Here is a 24,013-nt window from a genome sequence, read left to right on the forward strand (position 1 = left end):
GCTTTTCTTTCCAGTTGATGTGAACGGTTGCAAGACGTGTTGATGGATATCTTTCCGACCTCTACCTTTCTTCCCATATGACATGAACACAGCATTAGTGTAGCACAAGACTGGGCAGAGAGTGTCTGGAAAAAAAAAAGTAACATTCAATGCTGTGAACTATATGAACATGATTAATGTCCAATACCCTTAACAGCATTGTTCTCCTTTAAGTTTTGGATACATAATCATTAATTCTCCAAAAAACAGAGGGAGGTGTGCTTAGTGCTTGCAATGTCGTCAACTCACGCTTTTGTAATAGTTCTGATTTAGCGCTGACAGAGAATTTTATCCAAGAACAGCACTTATGAATTCTGTTGTGGGGCAGATTGTGGAATTCAGTAAACATTTAGAAACACTGCAGGGAAAGTACAATCATATTTTTTATTAATACCCAGAATTAGAATAGCCTCTTTTTTCATTAATGTGTACAGCAATACATTATCATAGAACTGGACAGCAATATTGTACATTCAGTGATCACTGATCACAACCTCTTCGAATAGGAGTAGCAATTAATGAAGCTCATGACTTACAGTGTGTGTGTGTGCAGATAATGTGATTTCAATAAACTTTTTAATAAAATTCATATGGGCCCATGAGGGCTTCCACGCACACACACACACACGCACAAACACATGCACAGTTACTTTCCATTTGCACAGCACTCTAAAGCTGCCGCCCAATCTCCAAAACTCTCCAGGCATTTTTAGCAAGCAGCTGCACATGGTAACTAATAGGGAAAAGGACCAGTAATGTATGTCATTTGCAGAGGCTGCATATTGAGAGAGAAAGCAAGAGAGGGAGGTGGAGGAAGGGGGATTTGAGATCCTAATGTTACCTTTTAGCAGCAATTTGAAGATGTCTTTCCCCCCAGGAGTGTCACTCAAAAGCCCTCCCGGGAATGTCTCAAAGTGGAGGCCATCTTTCCAACTGGGACTTAAAAATCACAGCAGCAAGATGCAGATTGCTGTACTTCACTGTCAAGCCTATAGCTTGTAAAATTACCCTGTGAAATAGTCCCCTCTTCCTCTCCATCTCTCTTCCGTCTTCTTTTCTCAGCAGTGGAAGTTGGAGAGTCTAAACCACTGGCTGTTCTCTCTCTTCTTTCTCTCCCCGGTTCTCTCCATGATGAGTGGTATAATTAAGGAGATTGGTCAGGGGGAGGCCTTCTAAGGCTGTTCTCCAGCTCATTACCAGATGTTTGGAGGTCACTCCAGTTTACACACACACCCACAGACACACACACACACACACACACACACACACACACACACACACACAAAGTGAAGCACACAGTTCAGTGGAGTGAGAAACAAGCGACAAGCGAAGAACAAATACATTCATGTGGACTGATTCTCTTGGTTTAGTGTTGATAGTGCGTTCTTGACATTGCCATTCATTTGAAAGTGAAGGTGGAAAGAATGCTACGGAGGGGGGAAACAATAACACTGCCGTTGATTTTTCACAACCCTGTCTTAACATGATTGAACGCAGAAGACAAAACTTCAAGTAAAAACAGGAGCCCATTGATTTCTCTGTCGAGATGTAAGCATGATCCATGCCTTCACGCTCTCTTTGGCTGACAATGGTGTCACATCCATCCAGCACCGCAGACAGGATATTCCTTTGTATCTCCGCTCGTTCATCAGACTTTCTGCAGTAATGTGTTGTCTCAGTCTTCATATTTCAGCTCCTATTGCTTCGACAGGTAATGTATTCATTTATATCTCGCTTGATCAAAAGGAAACTTGCAGCTAGCTTCCTCCTGCCTGACGCTAAGCGCCATTTGATACAGAGAGAAATGATGAGAAAGTTCCTTACCACAATCTGATAAGGAAATACGCTGAGCCCTATCCTGATGTGAGCGCTAGTTGTGTAAACACATTCTTACCTCTGTTTTGGTCTTAAGTGTTTTTCTACAAACAAGTTATGCCCTCTATATGTAAAGAATTGCTCATGCAAGGATATAACTATATAATATTGCTAAATAGTTGTCATTGCTGATGTAAACAAAAAAAAAAAAAAAAAAAAAACATACACTTGTTAACTCTGAAAAAATAAACTGACCAAACTTAAAAGTACCAACAATTCATGATAATCTTATTTGTGGGTTAACCCTTCTTTGTCTACATCAAGGGTTTTGGATTTCATGTCAAAAAGGTCTGTGTCCTCCTCAGACTTGAGATATGCACACATAATTTGATTTGAATTCAAACAAACATTCCATTGTGAGCCCAGGAACATTTTAAAGTTCAAGTTCAAGTCCTGTGAATGAATCTCCAGTCTCAATTGACCCTTGAAAGAGTTTGCATGAATTCAGTCCAGTAGCCTCAGACCCTAAACGCAACCTCTTCCCATGAAGCCATTGGAAGTATGCCAAGTTAATAGCAGACTGGGACCTGAAATTGCTCCAGACCAACACAGTGGCTGGTGATTGTCCATTCTCCTCCAGAAGGGAAGCAGCCTCTTGACTTCAACAGCAAAGCATCCTCACTGTGCCTTACAGCCATCGGCGCTAAATGTTACAGATACGTTCTCATAAGGAGGTGTTCCACATTGCAATACATGAAAAGATCACGTGACTTAATTCCTTATTGAGACAGTGACTGCAAACTAGAAGCGCCGGAGAGAGGAGCCAGGAGGCGGCAAATCCAGGAATCCAAGAGGTGGATCCTGGCGATGCTGTCCTAGTTTCAGCTGACACCCAGCAAAGCCTCCCCAAAATCTCCTCCTCAGGACTGCTTCCGGAAGTTGAAAATGTCCCGGGTTTTGGAGCCCTTCTTGCCCTCTGGCGGGGGTGTGGGTGTGAGGTTTGGTGAGGGCGAGGGTGTGTGTGATGGGGAGGGCGAAGAGGGCTGTGGGGTGGAGGTGCCTCCATAGGGGCAGCTCTGTGAATCTGGATGTTCACCAGAACATTCCACAGTGGGGATGTAGCGGCTGTCCCACATCCCCGGGCCACACAGTTTACAAAGGTCATGTAGGCTGCAAGGGATCCTGGGTAGGAGGCGGAACTGGTAAAGAAGGCTGCGGGCCTGCAAGAGCAAGAAGACAGGCCTGAGAAAGACATAACAATGGGGTGGTGGTGAAAAAGCACAAGGTTGCCCAGATTATGGCAAGATGGAGAAAAAGTAGTAAATGTGAAGGAGAGGAAGAGGAGTAGTGGATGAACAAGACACGAGTGGAAATGTGAGATATGGATGCAAAACAGCTAACCGTAAATGCCAAAGACAGCAGATTAAACATTTGAGTAAATCAATAATCCCGCAGGTACAAGATAACGAAACAAAGTCAAGGTCAGTGTTACGTTGTGTTAACCCTGGGTAGAGCCGGCCTGTCCGTTCTCATGGAACATCACATGCAAAATCTCAAAACAAAAGCAGTGACGCCGGCTGCATGCTAACACAAAGTCAGGCTACAACCGGCGGTGGTTGCAGCAGCATTAACGCAGCATCCATAAACATGAGAGAGCGGACACGGACGCAGTAGCAGGGATGCAGATCATAAATCCTCTGCATGCCATGGCAGCATCCCATTAAGCACCTCAAGGCCTCTGTGGGCAGGCTGCAGTAGATGAAAGCTATTTTCCTGCAGCATTGGGCAAGACTCCTGGACACAGGCACTTCACTGTTTTCAGCGAGTTGTAATATTATGTGGAAAGCATGCTGTGAGCTTAACGGAATGTTTTGGGAAATAATACCCTTTTATAAACTTACCCAGACTGAGACAAGACATTTTCACTTCTGTACGTCCAGTGGTTCAGTTCCAATGGGTAGCATTTCATGTTATTTTAGCATAAAGACTTGAGGTCTATGGGAGTTATTAGCCTCGCTCCATCAATGTGGAAATAAATAAATAAATAAATAAACCTTACAGCAACTCTGAAGCTCTCTTATTTACACAGCGTATCATGTGTATTTGAAATACATGTCTTTGAAAAACAAAACAAAACACAAGAGTCGTTTTAGAGATTAATTTGTGCCAGATCAACACCGCCTAGAAAATTATTGTCTGCCCTTTCTCCTGCTTGGAAGAACATCACAGCTCCCACTGGCTCAAAAAGCCCACAACAGTCTCAGGGAGCCATCCCACCCAAGACATGATTTGTTTGGACAGGAGATACAGGACAATTAAAACAAGGACAAACAGGTTGAATTACAGCTTTTATCCAAAAGCAATATCTACACTCAACACTAAAACAGGCACTATGGCTTGACTCTGGTAAGATGTTTGAAGTGCACTACCAGAGATCTGTGAAATAGATGCCCTGTGTGTTTTTTTCTTTTTTACTACATTTTTGACTATTTTCTTGTTGTTGTTGTTGTTGTTTTTTACTGATTTATAGAAGCTTGAATTTTGCATTGAGTAGGTTGCATACAATTTCATTGTACATGTACAATGACATTAAAGATATTCTATCCTATGTTCTACGCAATGTGTTCAGCGGTTAGTTCCACCATCTACCTTCTTCTAAAATGACTCATTTTTTTAAATCCCATGACATGTATTTCAGATATATATGATACAGATAGCTAGATAGCTAGATAGATAGCTAGATAGATAGATAGATAGATAGATAGATAGATAGATAGATAGATAGATACTTTATTGATCCCATTGGGAAATTCAGGTATCTTGCAGCTCACAGTCCATACATACATTCACACATTCATAAATACACATAGATACATACACAACAAAAGAGAAACAGATAATAATAACCAACAACTAAGTTAAAAATCTTAAAATAGTAAAAAAGAGATAAAAGAGATTAAAAAAAAAAAAGCACTGTGTAAATTAGACAGCTTTGGAGTTAGTGTAAGGTTTATTTTTTTACTTTGATGGAGCCATGCTAATAACATCCATGTACTTCAAGTCTTTATGCTAAGCTATCCAACTGGACATACAGAGGTGAAAAGGGTGTGAGACATCTTCAGCCTGGGTAAGTGGGGAAAGGTATTTTGCCCAAAATGTTGGAGTACTCCTTTAATCATATAACAATCTTAGAGTAATGATTGGCCATGGACCAGCACTTTACATGTCAGCATTCATTGTGTCGCCCGTAACCTGATGTCTAGAGATGAGTAACATGTTAACACGTCACCTTGCGTAGCACCAGTTCTCCATTCATGTGCATGGAGAGGTTGCTGAAGTGGAGCAACATTTGGTCAGTGGCTAGCTGCTGTTCTGTCACATCGTCCCCATAGAGTACAATGATGGCCACACACAGGAACAGGTGGAAGTAGTCCGTCTGTGAAGGCAGAGAAGTGAAGGACACCAGTGACAAATTCATTAGATAGGAAAGTAGATGCAGGAAACAATAGACAAAGAAAAATGTCTAACTTTGTGTTTATGTCTTGGGGCTTACATACAATACATTGTTTGGAAAACGGCGGAAAAGGCCTGATCTACAATCTTCCATTAGGGTTCACTTTTAGGTTCTATTTAAAACGATGTTGCTATCTCATTTTCTTATCTTCCTGGAGCCCATTGCGCAGATGTGATTATGATTCTGCCCAAAAATCCAATTATAATGTGATCTCAATGACATTTTACTGTAGCTGCTGGGGAACAAGTGCTTTTATTCAGCAAAATTGCAATACTGTTTTCAGTCAATTTATGCCTTCATTTTATGGCTTACTTAAATGTTGGAGCAAAATCACAGAGTATATCTACACCAAATATATGCTAAGATTGAATCCTGATCGAAAATGTATCACACATGGCTCTTCTTGATATGAAGTCAGATCTCTTCTTCAGGGATCAAAGATCTACTGAAGCAGAGTGCTGAATATATATAGGACAATATGCATACATGCTGAGGGAGGATATTTTTTTTTTTAAATTAATCAACTCTATTCTTTGTCTTCCCTCTAACTGGTAAAGCAAAGCTGGGACAGTCTTTGACACCATGAGGGATTTCTCTGAGCCACTCTCCTGCCAACACATTTTTCCCTTTCGCCTTTGGTTCCATGTCTCCCTCTTTCCTTGAAGTCTGCTTTTCTCTAGCTTCTGCTTCTCACTCTTTAATGGGAGGTAAATTTTTCAGGCTGTTTCTCTGGCATCCGTCCACATGTCCTTCTCCAGGTCATTCAGCCCCTCCTCAGAAGCGCTCTTTATTTATTCTTTTCGCATTTCACTGGATTGCCCCTTTCCACCTTCTAAATCTTCTCCAGAGAAGGCCCACCGCTGCTGGCTGTTTGTTATGTTGGATCTGAAATCTCTCTGTCTGACCACATTATCTTCCCTGTTTTCTTGCTTTCTTAACTTTCTCTGGAGAGCAGGCTCAGTGCTCCTGGTTTGTGTGGTTTTGGCTCTGAGATCCTCTTTATACAACCTCATGGCCCAGTGCTGCTGGCCATACATGTCCAACTACATCTTGTTTGGCAATTCCATAGGAGCTATCAACGGACTTGTGTCTAACAGATAACATCAGTTATCACCAACATCTATCACCACGTCTACATCAAAAACCTCCTTCTGACTCACCTCTAGACACCAGGTTATGTATCAAGAACAGCTGTTTTTGTCTTTCTATCTGTCTGCTTATATAATTATAAATTTTATGACAAGAATGCTTATAAAGTAAGGTCATCAATCATCAGGGCCACTGGAACCTGATACAAGACAATAAAGTAATATTATGTTCTTATGGGAACTGAATTGGACCACAGTAATATTTGCTGGAAAAGCCTAAAGGAAAAACATGGGCTCACTGCTGTGAAATTGATTTTCTGTCTGGGACAACATTACTGGGGCCTGCTGGCTTGCCCCGCTTACAGGTCAAGAATGAAACGATTGGTTCGACAGTGAATCAAACAGAGTGCTACCAAAGCCACGTAACTGATAGCTATTCAAATGTCTTTTTATTTGGACTTTGTCCTGACCTGATAGTGCGCCCAGCAGGCCTCCCACATGCGCAGGGCCTCAACGTCTGGGAACTCTCGCTTGAAGCAGAGCAGGATCCAGCGGTGGCAGAAGAGCAGCTGCAGGCCGTCCTCCCCCAGCCGGGTCAGGTGCTGGTGGAAGCGGGGCAGCATGAGACGCAGCAGCTCCCGCAGGTACATCTGGAGGCCGGGGTCGAGGACGGGGGAATATGAGTACACACACATGTCAGCAATGTACATACATGCACGCATAAACACACAGATGGGCATGCCCTCGTTCACGTTGCAAAAATATCCATCAACATAAGTCATGTTGACTCATACTGTTAAAATCTTGCTTTCTTAAAACAAGTGGGAAAAATTCTGTTTCTAATGCTAATCAGTTTGTTTCCAGAATTTTTCTTGAATAAAGTTTCATTTTTTTTTTTTTATATTAGTAGTCTGATCTGCCCTATTGTGCCTTGATTTAACATATCTAAATTCCAGAAACAAGTGTAACTATACTGGAAACAAGTGGGATTATTTCATCCCACTGGCATTTTTCCTCACTTCTCTTCGGTAATAAAGATTTTAAGACTGAGTATGGAACTAAAACCTGTTAAGATGGAGATTTCTTTTTTTTTTTTTTTTGCACAAACGCACAAACGCACACACAAACATTTCAGCATGCAAAATCAAGTACTCCCTCCAAGCACATAGATAGACTCAAGTCTGTGTTATGAGAGCATTCCATAGAGTTACATTCATTATCTCATGTTAGCCACTACATACTTAACATTCAACTTAGTTGAACGTTAAAATGGGACCTTTACAAATGAAGGATGATGATATATCTTCCGTTTGGAGTATTTTCCATACACAGTCACACACCCATGTGTATACGCCCTCACCAGCTGCCTCTCCATGTCTTCATCCCGTGGTGAGCTGATGAAGATGGTGTTCTCCATAAGGCCAACAAAGCACCAGAAGGTGTCACTTTCATCCTGGACCTCCGTCAGCAGGGGGGCGACCAGGTCAGACATGCCCTGGCAATAGCCCATGTCTGGATTAAACACTGCGTAGTTGAGCAGGATTCGCCTGGGGCAGGAACAATCATGGACATGCTAATCTTATTGTAATGTCTCAGCGGAAAAAAAGCACTTCCAGTATGCAACAAATTGTCCATAATATACAACACCATCTCCAGTTTTGGCACTTTTATATTTTCTTTTGTGTAACTGACAGCGAACAGTCTCTCCTATATGCAGTAAATTTCTATGATACGACAGTCGAGCCAAACCACTGAAAACCATACCTTGTTGCATAACATACAGCTTCAGCCAAGCAATCTGAATGGTCCAACATGTGTCCCAGTGGTGCTGATAATGGTGAAAAAATACGGCTATCCCTGCATTATTGGTTGCCATGCAACTCATGTGGTTACCAAGGGGATAGTTAAGGACCTTTCTTGATTTTAACCCGTTTTGTATTTTGGTGCATGGATAATGCTTTGAAAAAAGCTGTGACAATACATAGTATGCACGGGTAAATATTTTCTAAAGTCTTGAGGCTCTTGAGGAATTTTTAATGTCACTAAAGCTTTACTAAATGTCAAAAAAAAAACTTGGGTGTCCTTTGGAAAAGTGAATACTGTAAAGTTGACATTTTGCAGACTCGAGCTTTCTGCATGTTTCCTGTCTTAACAATTATAAAGACAATGCTAGGAGTATGCAGCTGTATTTAGAATAAACTAGCGAACCCCGTCCATCAGTACAATAGATGTGAGATGAAAACATGGGAAAACATGAGAATAAAAGGTTGTGCCACTGGACAAGTACAGTCCTGCTATCAACCTACATAGACTCAACTAAAGACATAATATCTAGACAAATACCAAGGGCCCATGATGAGAGTCACTAAACTAATATGCTATTTAAATCCTCATGCTCCTCGTTTAGAAAGCCATTAGCTCTGAGTATGCATCAAAAGTGCTCTAACGGCTTAGTCAGAGTCAATAAAGCATGAAACTCATTTGCTGCTCCCTCAGGGTTCAGAATATGAAATGAATAGGTACTCCTGTGCACTGGGCTATGGGATGGGAATGATAAGGACGGATTGAGAAAGTGGCAGAGGGAAAGGGAGCAGGAGAAAGATAGGGAGAGATTTGGAGGACACCAAAAAGGACACGAAGCGGGAGAAATGTAAAGCAGTAAAACTGAGGAGACGGTGAAAAAGCAACAGACGGTGAAAATTAACAGAGGCAGTCTGACCTCATGATCTCGACGTTGGGGTTATTCTCTCCTCTGAAGAAATGGTTGCTGCGGTCTGTTCTCACCACGTCTTTATCCACCGTGAACTGGACCTTTCTCCAGAACTCACTGTGCTCCTCCGGGCTCATGGATAACCTGGTCAAACATGCAAAAATCAGACGGAAAAGCAACCACAAGAATTTAATCCTGTGGCTATATTCTTGGCCAAGACTGAATTCAGCTGCTAATTAACATTTCTGTGAAGTGGCATAGCTTTGATAGATCAAAACCACAGGAACAGGAGTTTAAGATAGGCCTTGCGAGTAAAACAAAATCATCAGAAAAATACTTTATTGCAAAATCTCTTGGGAAATGCCTGATAATTAGGGACAAAAATAAAGCATTATCAAATAATCTTTACCACAAATGTTACTCTTGTGCAAAAGCCTAATGGTTAGCTGAAAATGAACTAAAAATGTGGGGGTGGGCAAACAGTGGACTGAGGGGGAATTTCAACATAAAGCGCTCCTTTGAGGGTAATACTACAACCATAAAACCCTCATCTATCCCTCTAATTGTTAGGGACTATATTGGTAGTAGGCACCACGTACAAAACTAATGTACTCAAGTCCTAACAAGCAGAGGGGATTTAATTAAACTGTTTGTTTTCCATGTGGTCCCACCAGGAATAATGAAGGTACACCTGATGCAACGCTGTGCAACAGTGTAGTTTTGAGGCCTTGTGTTTGTGTTGCTGGAGACTCCCTTGCCACATCCCTCTCCATCTCTGGAGCTTAGAACAGAGGGGTTTGGTACATGCTCTCATAAAATATAATGCACGAGTGCAGAAGTGGAAAGAATGGCAAGATGTGCATATGTGCAAAAAAGACAGGAAACTGAATGGAATTTCCTTCTTCTCAAATAAGAGAACGGAGCCCTTTAGACACGTTTCTCACTTTTGCAACAGAAATTAACTGCAAGCACTTTTTTCCGCATGCCATCTGGAGAGTCCATTTTATAACACTGAGCAGGTTATATGATGCAGTCAAATTTATTGTTAATCATTAAAACCTGACTTGCAATAAAATCATGAACGCATTAACTCTTTGAACTGGCAGCGTTGTAGTGTAAGGAAGGACGACCTCATCCCGAGAGCTGTGATTCAGCACAATGATTCAGGGTCATCTGCTTTACAATGACAGGAACTCAACTTCACAGTGGCAGATTCCTCAGTATATTAACATCTTTCTGCCTCTTCCTCTCCATATGCAGTGAGTAAGTCATTTCAGCTGCATTACTTCCATATGCAATAGCCTGGTTATCACAGACAGCACAGGAGACATGTATCTTTATTCCTAATGATCAAGCAGTGGCTCTCAAGGGTGCACGAGTCAATTGGTCTTTATAAGAATCCACATCAGATCCAGACCAGGGGCTCTAATTACCTGACTTAGATAAGACCCTGTGATATATTCAAAATGTTAATAGGCCATACGGCTGAAACCTGTCCAATTATCATACTCATTACAGACAGAAAGGCACCATGTGAGAAAAAATGTGCACATACATACACATTCAAGTGGCGGGATAAGTCGCAGAAAAAAAGCACGACAGCTCAGGGATGTGTGTGTGCTCACACATGTGTGTGGCACATGCTTGTGCGCGCGTACCAGAGCTGTGTTTTTTTTTCCTGCTGATGTGAGAGCATGATCTGATAAGCGCTGACATGTTTTTTCCCCAGAGACCTTTTATTTCACACCCAGCACCTCCCCTTAACACTTCCCTGATTGTGCCTATTGATTGCTCTGTGCCTGCGATGAGAAGCCACAAAAGACCCACATATGGTTTAATGTTTATTTGAGTGAGCATTTGGCAGCCAATATTGCTGCCATGTGATGGTTTATTCACTGTATCAATGTCAAGATACCGCCACGTCTCTGTCAGACTTTTTAAAATGAATTCATGCTGACGGTATCATTTTGCTTGTGCTATTACAACTTGGAATAACTTGTCATGCGAGCTCGCCTCCTTAGCACGCACGTGCACATTATCAGCATCTGAGACGTCTCCATCTTCCCACATCACGCACACAGACACACACTTTATCTTCCTCCCCATTCCCCACCTCCTCTGCTGGATCTCGTGGTAGTGTGTGCGTTTTTGCAGCCTCCACGTCTCTCTCTCCTGGGAGGTGGAGTCACAGCTGTAGTAGTGCAGCAGGAAGGGCCACACCTCGCCACGGATGGATGGATCAATACCACCGAAGAAGATGGCCTGTTGAGGGGTGGGAGGTGAACAAATGTGGTGAGAGTTCACGGGGCAAACAGAGGGCATGCAGGTGGCATCATGCATTTGGATGAGAACCACCGATGGCAAACTGTGTGCAAGATCTGCAGACGGCAGTGGGAGTGGCGGGGGTGCGTCTGTGTTCAGCTATGACCTGTTTCAAGATTTAAAAGCTTTATTGTCTATTAACGCAGGCAATAACCAAAATTTGTCTTTGGCAAGGCGCACGGTTCTCATAAAAACACTCACATAGCTCGCATAAAAGGATACTTATTTGTAGCTCTCATAAAATACACTCGAACGCATGTTGTGAATACAAAACATCATAAATAGAAGAAATGCAAAATGATCATATAGGAAAATGTGAGGGGTATAAATAAATTAAAAGCTATATAAAAAGTTAACTGATGACAACCAGAAGGTAAAAGAAGGATAAAAGTCTGCAGATTCACAGTTGTAGACTTGCTGAACTCTACTGGAACACAGCATTGAACTGGCCAAAACACTGTATGTCACATGCATGATTTTACGGTTTTGCCAGATTATCATGGACACAGTCACTGGGAGCCAGCCATACTTGGCACTCAGCAATTTGCAGTAGGATGATGAATCTTGTTGCAACACTGAAACCCTGACAGGACGCACCTCGTAAGTTGTATGTCCAGTAAAACAGTGCAACCTTAGCACTTCTTTCGACACTGAGGAAACGTGTTGGCCACAGTCTAACTGCCAATGAGTCATTTCACTACCGTGGTAAACCTTGAATGAGCCAATGCTAGAGAGGTGAGATGACTCACACCCCCAGTTGGGCCAAGAGCAACAGCTCCAACCTCTCCTCTCATTTATTACAGATGAGTGGCCATGCACAGATGCTGATTAAGACTGAAAGTTACTTTGAGGTTGACTTTCATGATACATTTCAGTGGGTACAGGTGAGAGAATGTAAGAATGTAAATGCAGTAAAGGGTGACTTGTGAGCTTTTTCAATGCACAGGGATGCTCTGACACACTCTCTATAAACACTTTTCAAGTTTTCTGTTCTTGTAGGGCTAACTGGATGCCATAGTAAGTAAAGACACACACACACACACACACACACACAGAACTACCTTGCGTAGCTTATACTCCTCCTCCACCTGTCCATTGTGATTGAGGTGGCGTAGCCAGGTGGTGACGTCCAGCCGTCGATAAAGCTTCTCCTCTGGGTGGGTCTCAGCCGAGGGCAGCGTGGGCCTGCGGATGGAGAACTGCATACAGGACTTCTCATCTGAAACCTGATGGGCAGAGAGGCAGACAGGCAAACGTAGAGAGACAGATGCAAAGAGAATGTGAGGGAAGAGAGGAAAACAGGAAGGAAAGATCAGAAGACAAAGCAGAAAAACTGAATAAGTGGTAACACTTCACAATAAGAGTACAAAAATTAACGTTAGTTAATGCCGTAATAAACATTAAGTAACAGGTAATAAACATTAAATTTATTACCTGTATGCCATAATAATAATTAACTAAGTTAATTAACCATTAAGGCATTAACAAACGTTAACTAACGTTAATTGTTGTACTGGTATTGTAAAGTGTTACCGAGAAAGTAAACAAAATACAAAAAGTGGATAAGACAGAAACATAGTATGCAAGGGCTTGGGAAAACGACAGACTAAAAACAACCCTCATACATTTTTAAACTGCTAGATTCCAAACTGAACCCGACCTGATCTTTGAGCTGTGTCTCCCTGCAACACTTCCACTGTTGGAAGACCTCAGCCAGCTTGTCCAGACCAGCATGATGGAAGTGGAGGATCTTGTATTGGCTCTCTCTGCTGGCTATCACCAGCTGGCCACTGGTGCATGCCTCATCACTGCAACAGCACAGAGCAGAGCAGGCTCATGATGTAAGAAACTAACACTGAGCAAAACAAGTGTTCCATAGAAACGTGGATGAATCTTGAATTGATTAAAGTCGATAAAAGACCCAACTGATTCAGGATTGGTGTAAATTAAGGAGACATTGTAACAAGCAAATTGACTGAGGAACCATTAACTCTTGCAACTCCTCATAAAAGTATTTTTCATAATATCCTCTTCCATCTCTTCTTTCCAGCCTTAGGGAATGCATTTTTATAACAATACACAATTGAACAATAACTATGTATAGATCTATATCGGAATATAATAAATAAATAATAATAAATAATCATAAATTTTGTTTTGCAACTCAGTGGGAGAGATCCCATGGTTACAAGAGAACATGACCTCTGGTGACCCCACAGTGACCCCTGGACTCCTGGCTGACCTGAAGAAGAGCCTCAGCGACCTCATGTGACCCAGGTCCACCCGGAAAACTCCGCACAACTGCTCAAGAGCCAGCACCTTCTGCTGCTCCTCCCACCGCACGCCCTGCGATTGGCTGCTGGTCTCTGAGGGGGCGTGGCTGTCCAGGCTGGAGGCGGAGCTTGCAGAGTGGGTCATGGACTCGTCGCACAGCTCCCTGGGAAACGGGAAGCGGAGAGGATTCTCAGGAAAGAAAAAATGCTGTAGGGGGTAAGATGAAATTCTTAGAAAGTGACATTTTGAAATCTGGATTGCGAGAGTGAGGTGTCACATTTTAAGTTGGATACCAACGAATAAGGTTTTAAAGTGTGAATGTGCTGCAAGGAACTGAGTCACAGAATCTGTGAGATCAGGAGCGCCACCGGATGAGAACACGAGTCCTGATCGCAGCGTCCTGGGTTTGACCTCAGGCCCTTTGCTGCATGTCACCCCCCCTCACTCCCCTGCCTTTCCCGTCTCTCTCTCTACTGTGACTGTCAAATAAAGCAGAAATGCCAAAAAAGAATCCTTAAAAAAAGAATCCATGAACTCAAATAAATTCACACACAGTTTGGATAAGTAGAAAAATCTCTCCCTGCTCGCACCTCAGTCTGTCAGACACTGAACCATAATTCCACAGTATGCGGGACATAAATAATAAATATCATGAAGACAGTGGCCACTGGTGTTTAGCCAAGTGTTGATGTGTGCGGACATATAAGCTTATCCCCAGCACAGGCCTGCCCTGTTTTGTGTCTCAATATGGTTCCGCCAAGAGGCCGAGAATGGGAGGAATGCATGGAGGCTTCTGAGGACACACACGCACGCACGCACACACACACACACACACACACACACACACAGAGCAGACATCAGGAGCTCTGTACACACACAAATCACACTGTCTGCCATCCAATTTCCCCTGTCATTCCCCTATGGCCAGCATGTTGTTCCCGGCACTGAAACCTGAGACTCGGGCTCTTCTGCTGAAGGAGTAGACACACACACACACACACACACACACACACACACAAAAAGACCCTTGCAGGACGCACTCACACAAGCATACAGAAAATAGGCCAATAACTCTATGTGGCCAACACAAATACGCATCTGCACCCGAGCAAATAGATGAGTTTTCACCCACAAGAATCACTGGCAGGCATGCATGCATTCCCTCCTTCTCTCTCTCTCTCTCTCTCTCTCTCTCTCTCTCTCTCTCTCTCTCACACACACACACACACACACAGTAAAAGAGTGAATGGACCATAGCTAATGACCATAATGCACTCTCAAACACGTCTCAAGACATGCTAATGCTGAGAAACAGACCAACAGTAAAACGTGTTAAACCCTATGACATCTGAGAAGTAGACATCTAAATTAAGCTACAGTAATAAAAAATATTAACCCTGTTTACCCTGGATGAGAACAATTAGAAGTTAAATATGTTGCAAATGTTTAACAAAAAAAAAAAAAAAAAAGGCATATAAGTACCCTGTCCGAGTGAGTGCAGTCATAAATATTCTGTTCGAACAGAGAACTATTTTTAAAAGCACTTTTCACCCCTTGGTATTTACTAATTCAGCAACTCTACAGGCAAACGCATATCAGTGCCATGAGAAGATCAGAGAGGCCAGGGCTGATCCATTACACCCTGAATCAATCATGTCTGGCTAATCATTTCCCTGTTAGCAGATGGGGAAATAACAAGTCTGATCAATCCAGGCTGTGTGGTTTCCTCTGTGATTTACTGCACTCTGTCTCATGTATCACACCACAAACCAGACTGTGCAGTACTGGGAGACTGGGAGTGGGGCAGGCAGAGCTCTGGTGTGGGAGTTAAGCAAGCTGAAATACAGAGGAGTTCTTCTATAGATAACTACTGCGCTTGCTTTTTGCAGTAACTCCCGTGGCTGTTGAACTTGAGGTGTTTACTAGCCCGACGTGCCCATTTAAAAACTGCTGCTTCCTTTTGAGCTTGCACATTTTAGGTCTGCATGCCAAAATGCTTTTGCACATTTCTCCACAGCACATAGAAATGCAAAAACTGTGTAAAATAGGCGGAGAAAGCAAATGAATCTTGCAGTTTGGATCATCTGCTGCACAACATTCAAGTGCCAGCTTAACGAGTGAACCTGACAACCTTTGTCCATGTCAGTCGTCTGTTTCTATTCATGCCTCACTTGAACCGAATGTAGGCAATAGCCAAGCCCATCACCGATACAGAAAGTGCAGTGTGTAAACAAGCTGTTATGATGGAGGACAGCTGCTGTAATTGGCTTGTCCCTCCAGGTTTGGATAAGATCAAAATGCCCTGAGGCGCTCTGCAACATCTTTGCCCACATTTGAGGTTTGACCCCAGGGAAGGAGCTGTCGTGTTGCCCTGAGAACCCGGACCACGACCAGAGGCTACAGGCCCCCTCGGGACCTGCAGGACCTTCAGCTAGTCCCTGGAGGCCCCGGATGAAGGGTGGGTACTCCACAGACACACACCGGACAGTGGATAATAAACTGTTGTTGAAAAAAGAAAAAAGAAAAAATCTCTCTCCACAATAACACTGTGGATTTGGAGAAGAATAAACAAACATTCATGAACCCATAACTCCGGCGTTCGATTTGTTGGCAGCTGTTCATCTTGTGTTTTTGCTTTCAAGACCTTTCACATAGATTATCTGACTGAGAAAGCACAAATCATATGTTAAAGCCATGCATATAAGCCTCCAGTCCTCAAAAACCTCAAAGAGCGACAATACATTGAAAGCAACAGTGGCTTATTACACCATTATAAACTTTGAAGGAACTAGATTTCTCTCTCCCTCCCTCTCTCCTCCCTTTTCATCCACTCTTGCACTCCCATACTCATTTCTTTCTCTTTGAATGATTCCAAGTGACATGTTTCCAGTTCCTGGCCCCTTAACAGTGTCAATTAAAGCAAGAGAGAGAGAAAGAGAGATTGAGTGGGTTCCAGGGTTTTGGCTGCTGCTCCACTCTCTTCAGTGCTCTAATCCGGAGAGCTGACATTCAGCCCAGCACAACAACCCCGGGAGCACTGGGAATCAAAGGGCTTCACACAGACTTTAGGAAGGAGAGAGAGGGGGGTGGGAGGGATGGAAGGAGGGAGGGATAGAGCGAGATATTTGAGAGGTGGAAAGCACTGAAAGAAACAATATTGAGAAAAGCAGTGAGAATGACCTAGAGGAAAAGATGTTAAAAGGATACAATAAAGGGTGGAAGCAAGGAGCAGATACATGGACGGAGATGGTTGAAGAAAGGGGGAAATCTAGAAGCAGGGGACCCACACAAAGGATGAATCCGAGTGCCAGGGAAGCTGAAGTGAGAGGCGAGCAGCGAGCGAGACACAGAGGAGGCGAGGAAGAGAGAGGGACAGAGTAAAGGTTAGAAGCTGTGAAGGAGAAAGCGCTGCCAAGTCACACACTGACTGCACTTACAGCGAGCCGGGGTCTGAGAGTGGTTAAAAGGCTTAAACACACACTGACTCACTCTGTTGCACTCTCCATCTCGCTCACACTCACACACGCACACACACACATTCTGGGCAACATGTCAGGCCAAATAGCTGTGTGTGGAAACGACCTCAGAAGGGAATCATAAAGTCAAATGACCGTGAGGTCAGAACAGCAACACAGTCGCTGTCCAGATGGCTCCCTTGATTAGAGAAAAGTCTCTGGCAGCACCAAGGTTGTGGGTTCAACGCCCTACTGGGACATCAGTGGAATAAAACAAGGAACCATGTGCAACGTTATAAAACATTGGGAGAAAGCTATTTTAGGTGTATGGGCCCCTGTTAAAGCATTAGTACACCCCACTGAGGCCATCTACCTGCCTTCCACTTCCTGGGACACTGGAGTCTCAGTGCAGCACAGTCAGCCACCACGCGGCCTCAGGCTGTAAGACACGTCTCACCATCAATTCTTTTCTCTTTGGCTCCACCTTGTGGCAGCTTAGATTAATTGAAAAACACCTTCAGAAAAAAAAAACCTATTTCAAAACCAAAGCTACCCAAGTTCCTTTTTTTCTCTCTAATTAGGTCAACACAGTCCACACGTAACACCCCTCACAAGTGACAGCTTCCAGGAAAGCAGTCTTCACATGTGACCACTCTTCTTCTTTTTACATTCCAGGAATATTTAGCTAATGTGGGGAATCGAATAGTGTTTATTATAGCAAATGTGTAGTAAGACTTTATGGTGGCTCAGATGAAGGCATGGGGTGGGATGAGTGACTAAAAACTAATAACAAAGTGTCATGATAGCACTTCAACACCTTCAACACTGTTGAAAAACAATTGCTGAACAAAATATTTTATTTTATGACTACTATAGATAGAAAATCACAGAGTGACATCTGTATCCAGGGTCTTTATGGCTCAGCCAAGCCACACATAATATTTAAGGTAATAGCAATTTGTCTCCCCTACTGCAAAACAGTAAAAGATCTCCCAATTTCTTACTATACTATATAATGGACTCTGGAGCAGTTACTGTGAGCTTGAAAAAGGAGAGTTTAAGAACCAGACTGCACCAGTGATTATTAGTTTCCTAAAAGCAGCAGCATTGCTGTGTTTTGATAACTTGAAATTGGGTGGAGTGAAATGGTCTCTGCGGGAAAAAAAATTCCTGGCCAAACATTTGCATTTACACAGCTATCAGCTCTGTGGTTTGTGAATGGCAACATCTTTGTTAGCTGCAGAAGCAAGACATCAAAATTCATGTTGAAAAGTTTGATTATACATAGTGAAGTCTTTACTACCCCTGCAATATTTGCAAAATGGTTTGTTGCAGTGGAAACTGTAGTGAACAGGCCAAACATTCAGTATCTCTGGTATTGTCCTTTAAGTATTCTCTGTAAAAAAAAAAAAAAAAAAAAAATCTGTCAAGGCTAAGGATTGGTGTTATTTTTTATTTTGTTTTACTGGACTTTTTCATTGCCCCCACGTTTGGTTCTTTTTTTATTACTCTTTGAAACCTTGCCACTGTGGACAAACAAATAATAAAGTTGACTTTGTTATATAAAATAAAACACAAATTACGTAAAAGCTGTCTTGCTGACCTGCTTTCGTTGTCCAGGAAGACAGAGCCGCTGCTCTCGCAGAGCGCCTCGCTGACAGGGGACAGGCAGAAGGGAGAGGAGAAGGTGTCCGAGTCCGAGCCCATGGTGCTGTCCCGGCTCACCTCGTCCGACAGCTCACAGGAGCCCTCGTCGCCCTCCTCCCCGCCCGGGGGCAGCTGCTGTTGGTGTGGAGGAGGATCCACGCCAGCCTCCACCCCCAGGCTCGGGCTCTCTCCACAGGCTGTGCTGGTAATGTTCCTCTCCTCGTCCTCCTCCTCCTCCGCGGCTGCTGGGGGGCGGGAGTGGGGTCTGCAGAAGCAGGTTTGGATGTAAACACATTTATTCCATGCAGCACTGGAGCAGGGGTGTACACAAACTAAAATCCTTTCCCAAAACTTCAACATTATAGTGATTTCCAAATTGCAGGAGGCCAGGCGAGTTCACAAATCATGTTGTAAACAATTTTAAAGCATCGTTCTCAAAAATCACAAGATTTTGTCACTATTGTGCAACTTCACACTGTGGACTTCCCCTGATATGGAGTATCCTCAGCAGTTTATTTCAAAACATGCATCACAGATTATCATCACAATTTGGTTAAACTTATGATGAAGAATTCTTTTGATTTGGACCATTTTATAAAAATGAAACTGATCATTCTGATCCATAGTCCAAGTCAGTGGAAGACAGATTTTCCAGCAATGTCATCTTGGCAAACAACACTTGATTTGTTTATGTGCAGTATAATTGTAGTCTGATTGTTTTAAAGAGACTAATGTGAGTCTTCATTCTGATGAAGATCTTTCTTTAATAACTGTGAGAGTAATCATTACATTAGCGTCTCAGCATGAAAAGAGGGGTTTCCAACATCTCCAGGGTGTCTGCAAGTTCAATTACAGCCTTTTTGAGACCATGGCAATGCAACTTAGAATGACACGGGTTCAGGTTAAAACAAAGATGATAATGAAAACAAATGAAAATTTCTAAAAATATTGTGCACACATTTCACACCAGCAAAATGCAGACCACTAAGAGGCGGTTTCCCAGGCAGATTTTAAACCTAGTTGTAGAGTACACTGCCCTTTTAAACTGGAATGACTGTAATTTGCTTTCTAGGTCATGGACTGAAATAGTCCTATATTTCTCTTGATCTAGATTTAAATGGTCTCATTTCCAGGTCAAAGTTTAGCTGCAGTTGTGGAGAAAATGGAGATTTAAATGAAATCTCCACAGCAGCAGGTTTAACTTCAGATTACTGGTGTTTGTCAGGGGGTGGGGACAAAATGTTTCCAGCATCACACAATTCTGGCCTTTTCTAGGTCCAGTCCAGCTTCTGTGAGCGTCATTTGGTTTTGAAATGACAGGAACCCACAACATTTTTATATAAACAGATACAGATATCTGGACACTGTCTATTGCCATGTGATATCTTACAATAGTGATTCAACCTGCTGCTAGCTCATGAAAACATTCACATTTGCTATTCTAAACTTCTATGTGGGAGGGAACACAGGAAGTGCTCTATTTTATTTTTATGGGACAAACAACAGTGGGCTGCTTGTAATCAATGTGAGAGGGTAGAAGAAATATAATCTCCATAATCTGTCTCTTTGCTGGTGTGCACAGCTAGTGCCAACAGAGAGCAAAACACTGAGTGCAAATTAATGATTAATTCTCACCAATGGTGTCGCCAAAACCAAGAACAACATAAATCTGGTGGATTAGAACTTTAAATCTTGTTCAGAAAGATATCCCAAGATATTTAAACCTCTGAATTTAAGATTTTAACATTTTAACATTTTAACTGCATGCAAGTTAAAACAGCACAATTTAATCCATTTCAGGCTGTTTTCCAGGACGTGCAGACGTCCTGACATCCGTACCGTCGGCCTCGGCGGCGTGCGTTCCTGCGTACGGGGGAGCTCTCCGGTGTGATGTAACGCAGTGCCTCCTCATCCTGCCTCTGGATGCGGGAGTTGGGCACCCAGGTGAGGATCAGCGTGGTGCCCAGGCTCTCATCCTTCTCCATGTGCACACACAGGTAGCCTGCAGGGGGCAACACACACCACCGTTCGTTTTTTGTTGACGCCAGGAATAATCGGGTAATGTGAGAGGAAATGAGGAAAAGGTAACTGCAGGGAATTATGAGCAGGCACACATGTAATTTGAGAAGACACAAACACACACACACACACACATACACACACTGGAAGATGACTTGAAGGGATGTCACTATATATTCATTTACACAGAGATACTAAACAGAGAGAAACCTGAAAGGCGAGTTATGACACAGACAAAGAGATGAAGCAACACTGATAAAGGGCAGAGAGATAAAGAGAGGGGGATATGAAGAAAATGAATGAGTTCAGGGATGTAATATATATTTCATATGAGGTAGAGCTCCACGGTGCAAGCCCACAGGACAAAGAGAAGTCATTTGTCATTTCATGGTGCTACAAACAGTTATTACTTTCAGTTCTCTTACCTGTGTGTTTTCATGAAAGGTGAACCAGCGATACAAACCACACTGCAGTTTCACTTACATTTTCAAAACCTCCACGTCCAAATTCCACATCTGACACATTCACAAATAAGGGAATGCAATGTCATTTCTTTGTGCACTCAGAAGGGTTTTTAAGAAGTAATATGGTCTGTTTACCAGCAGTGACAGTGACAGTGGCTATAAACGTCTGTGTGTTGGTTGTGTGGTTGTGGTTGCAAGGCAGGTAATACAGTGGGAACTATGCCATAAATTTTAGATCTCTTGTTCACTTCATTAGGAAAATCTCAGATTTAATCACATTTGGACCATCTGTGTTGTTAGTTTTAGTTGGCAAAAATCAGCGAATGCTTTCAGGCTAGTTTGGTCACATTCATAATTAAAATGTTTATCCCCACTCTCTGCAGCACGCTGGCTGCCAAACGCCCACTAAAATGTGATGGCTTGAAATTAAAGGCATATTGAGTCTTTTGTCATGATAATGTTCAATGACAGCATTAACACCAGAGGTTGACTGTCCCTGAACTGTTGCAGAAGTACGTCTGCCAAAACGTTATTTTATGCAAAACGAAATACCATGCTGAATTTTACTACCACTGTCATCCATCTCCATCTGTTGATGAGAGCGGAGAGGAGGAGGAGAAAGGAACACAGCGTACAAAGGGAAGAATAAACGAGAGGAGGACAGCCAAAGGGGGGAAAGTAAACATAAAGGTTAAGCTATAGTAGTGGGGAGGACGTGGATTAAGTGACCATGGAGGGAGAGTAGCCTAAGAATAAAGCAGAAGTGCAAGAAGGCGTGCAAAAAGAGTGGGACAGAGTGAGGAAGTGAGCATCAGATGAGGTTGTAAATAAGAAAGTAAAGGACAAAGATGAAAAGAGTCTTCACAAGAGCGCCCGATCAGATCCAGATATACTGAAAAACACTCTTTCCTGTGTGTCCTACAACTTCCTGTGTGTTTTGCCTTGCAGGGAATTTGTGATCAGGAAAAAACAGCCTCAGTTTTACTGTGACTGTACAATTCACACATCTAGTTAAACAAGTGGTGTTTAGGATGGCACCTCTCAATCGAGCAATTTATGGTTATTCTCATATGGCTACTATTTAAAGGTGGCTACAGTCCATTTGCACATATACTATTATAAAAAATGGGGAGTTCAGAAACAGAAATACATCTGCAAGCTCCGGTCAAGTTGTTTAAGTACAGTCAGACAGTTTAAAAGAAAGTTTGCAGTGTTGATTTCTGTGAGGAGAATGGGCGTCAAATGATGCCTGTCACCACAAAGGAGCAGATTAACAGTAAGTAGGTAGTGGCAGTGCATAAAGAGCAGCCCAGCATCATGAAGACACCACATAAACAACGATTTTTGTACTATATTTTGTTATTTTGCACATAAAAAGTCACTAGAATGCTGGAAATGGAAGGATAATCAGGTATGAATGTGAGTAGGCCTATACTTTCTTTTCCCTTGCATTCATTGTGTAAACTGTAACAAACAAAATAAATTAGTAGGAAATTCAATTAAATTAAATAAGCTCTCTGAATCTTGGATTTTTGTGGGAGACAACCTTCACATTCCCCGCTTTTAGTTTTGAAAATCTCTCTATTTCTGGCCGGGTTGGCAAGTATGATCTACATGAAGGCTTACATCAGGCTCACTCAAAAATGTCTAATCTCACTATTGGTCCTGATAACACCAAGAAGCTACATGAACAACTGTTGCTGCTGCTTTTTCAATTTTCACTACTCATGGAAGATGCTTTCACTTTGCAGCTGATGTCAGGATGAGGTTTATAAGTCCCGGCTAACCTGGGTGGTGCTCTGCCAGGCCAGGCAGGGGCTCAGCGGGGTGCACGCACACATTGTTTTTGGAGAAGATGATCTCCCCGTCAAGGCCTGAGCGTGATGACGAGCCCCCCACCCGGGGTTAAAGGTCAGGAGGTCGGAGGCCTTGGAGGAGGCGCGCCGCAGGAGCCGACCCAGAGACATCTCCTCAGGCACCGGGACCGTGGGCCCATCCTCTGGGAGCGGGGAGACAGGAGGGATGGAGAGAAGGGTATCAGAGAGCGGTGGAGAGTTCCAAGGCAGAGGGGAGCAGGAGAGGGAGAGGGAGGGAGAGTCGGGTATTTTAAGGACAGAGTGACACAGTTTTGCTGTATAGGGCTGCACTGTTCCAAACCTTTACATTACCTCCTCTATCACATGTGAGCCTCTACTTACTGCATTGTCCTTACCGTAGAGGTCAGCCCTACACAAGGGTGTCTACAGGTACCAGAGGGTTCAATTTAATGCCTTTTAACACCTTTTCAAGATCGATTCCAGCACAATTTAAGAATGACTTTTGGAAATATAATCAGCTTTTTCTTATTCAAATGAGCATTGTAAACTAAGTGTAAAGGTAAGTATGACATATGTGCATATATTGGAGTAGCCCACCATTTGTAATGAGGGAATGGCCTACATATCCCACCTTAAAGACTCATCTCAGAGAGTGGATCCAGGCAAACAAAACTGTGATCTCTTAAGTGGACGTGTATAATGCGCTTTGTCTTGCTATATGTTTGTGTTTCCATATATTGCTTGTGTTTTTTGTTACCTGCCTGGGGACTACGGATGCAAATTCACATGCATGCTAACTCTGGCATGTTTATTTTAGGCTGATGTTCATTAATGTGCTTTGTCCCGATC

The 24,013-nt window shown here is 42.8% G+C and overlaps 1 protein-coding gene across 1 annotated transcript; it reads right to left on the reverse strand.

Annotated features, from left to right (window-relative positions):
- Positions 1 to 410: 410 nt before the first annotated feature.
- Positions 411 to 23,342, reverse strand: tbc1d16 (TBC1 domain family, member 16). The gene is given in 13 exon segments (XM_030058926.1): positions 411 to 3,074; positions 5,144 to 5,290; positions 6,927 to 7,106; positions 7,817 to 8,003; positions 9,176 to 9,310; positions 11,280 to 11,428; positions 12,550 to 12,714; positions 13,149 to 13,296; positions 13,731 to 13,925; positions 18,821 to 19,129; positions 20,704 to 20,866; positions 23,135 to 23,246; positions 23,249 to 23,342. Coding segments are annotated over 13 exon segments (2,256 nt in total). The 5' UTR covers positions 23,315 to 23,342; the 3' UTR covers positions 411 to 2,774.
- Between the last annotated feature and the right edge of the window lie 671 nt (positions 23,343 to 24,013).

Source organism: Myripristis murdjan, chromosome 8 (genome assembly GCF_902150065.1).
Source record: "Myripristis murdjan chromosome 8, fMyrMur1.1, whole genome shotgun sequence".
Taxonomy (NCBI): domain Eukaryota; kingdom Metazoa; phylum Chordata; class Actinopteri; order Holocentriformes; family Holocentridae; genus Myripristis; species Myripristis murdjan.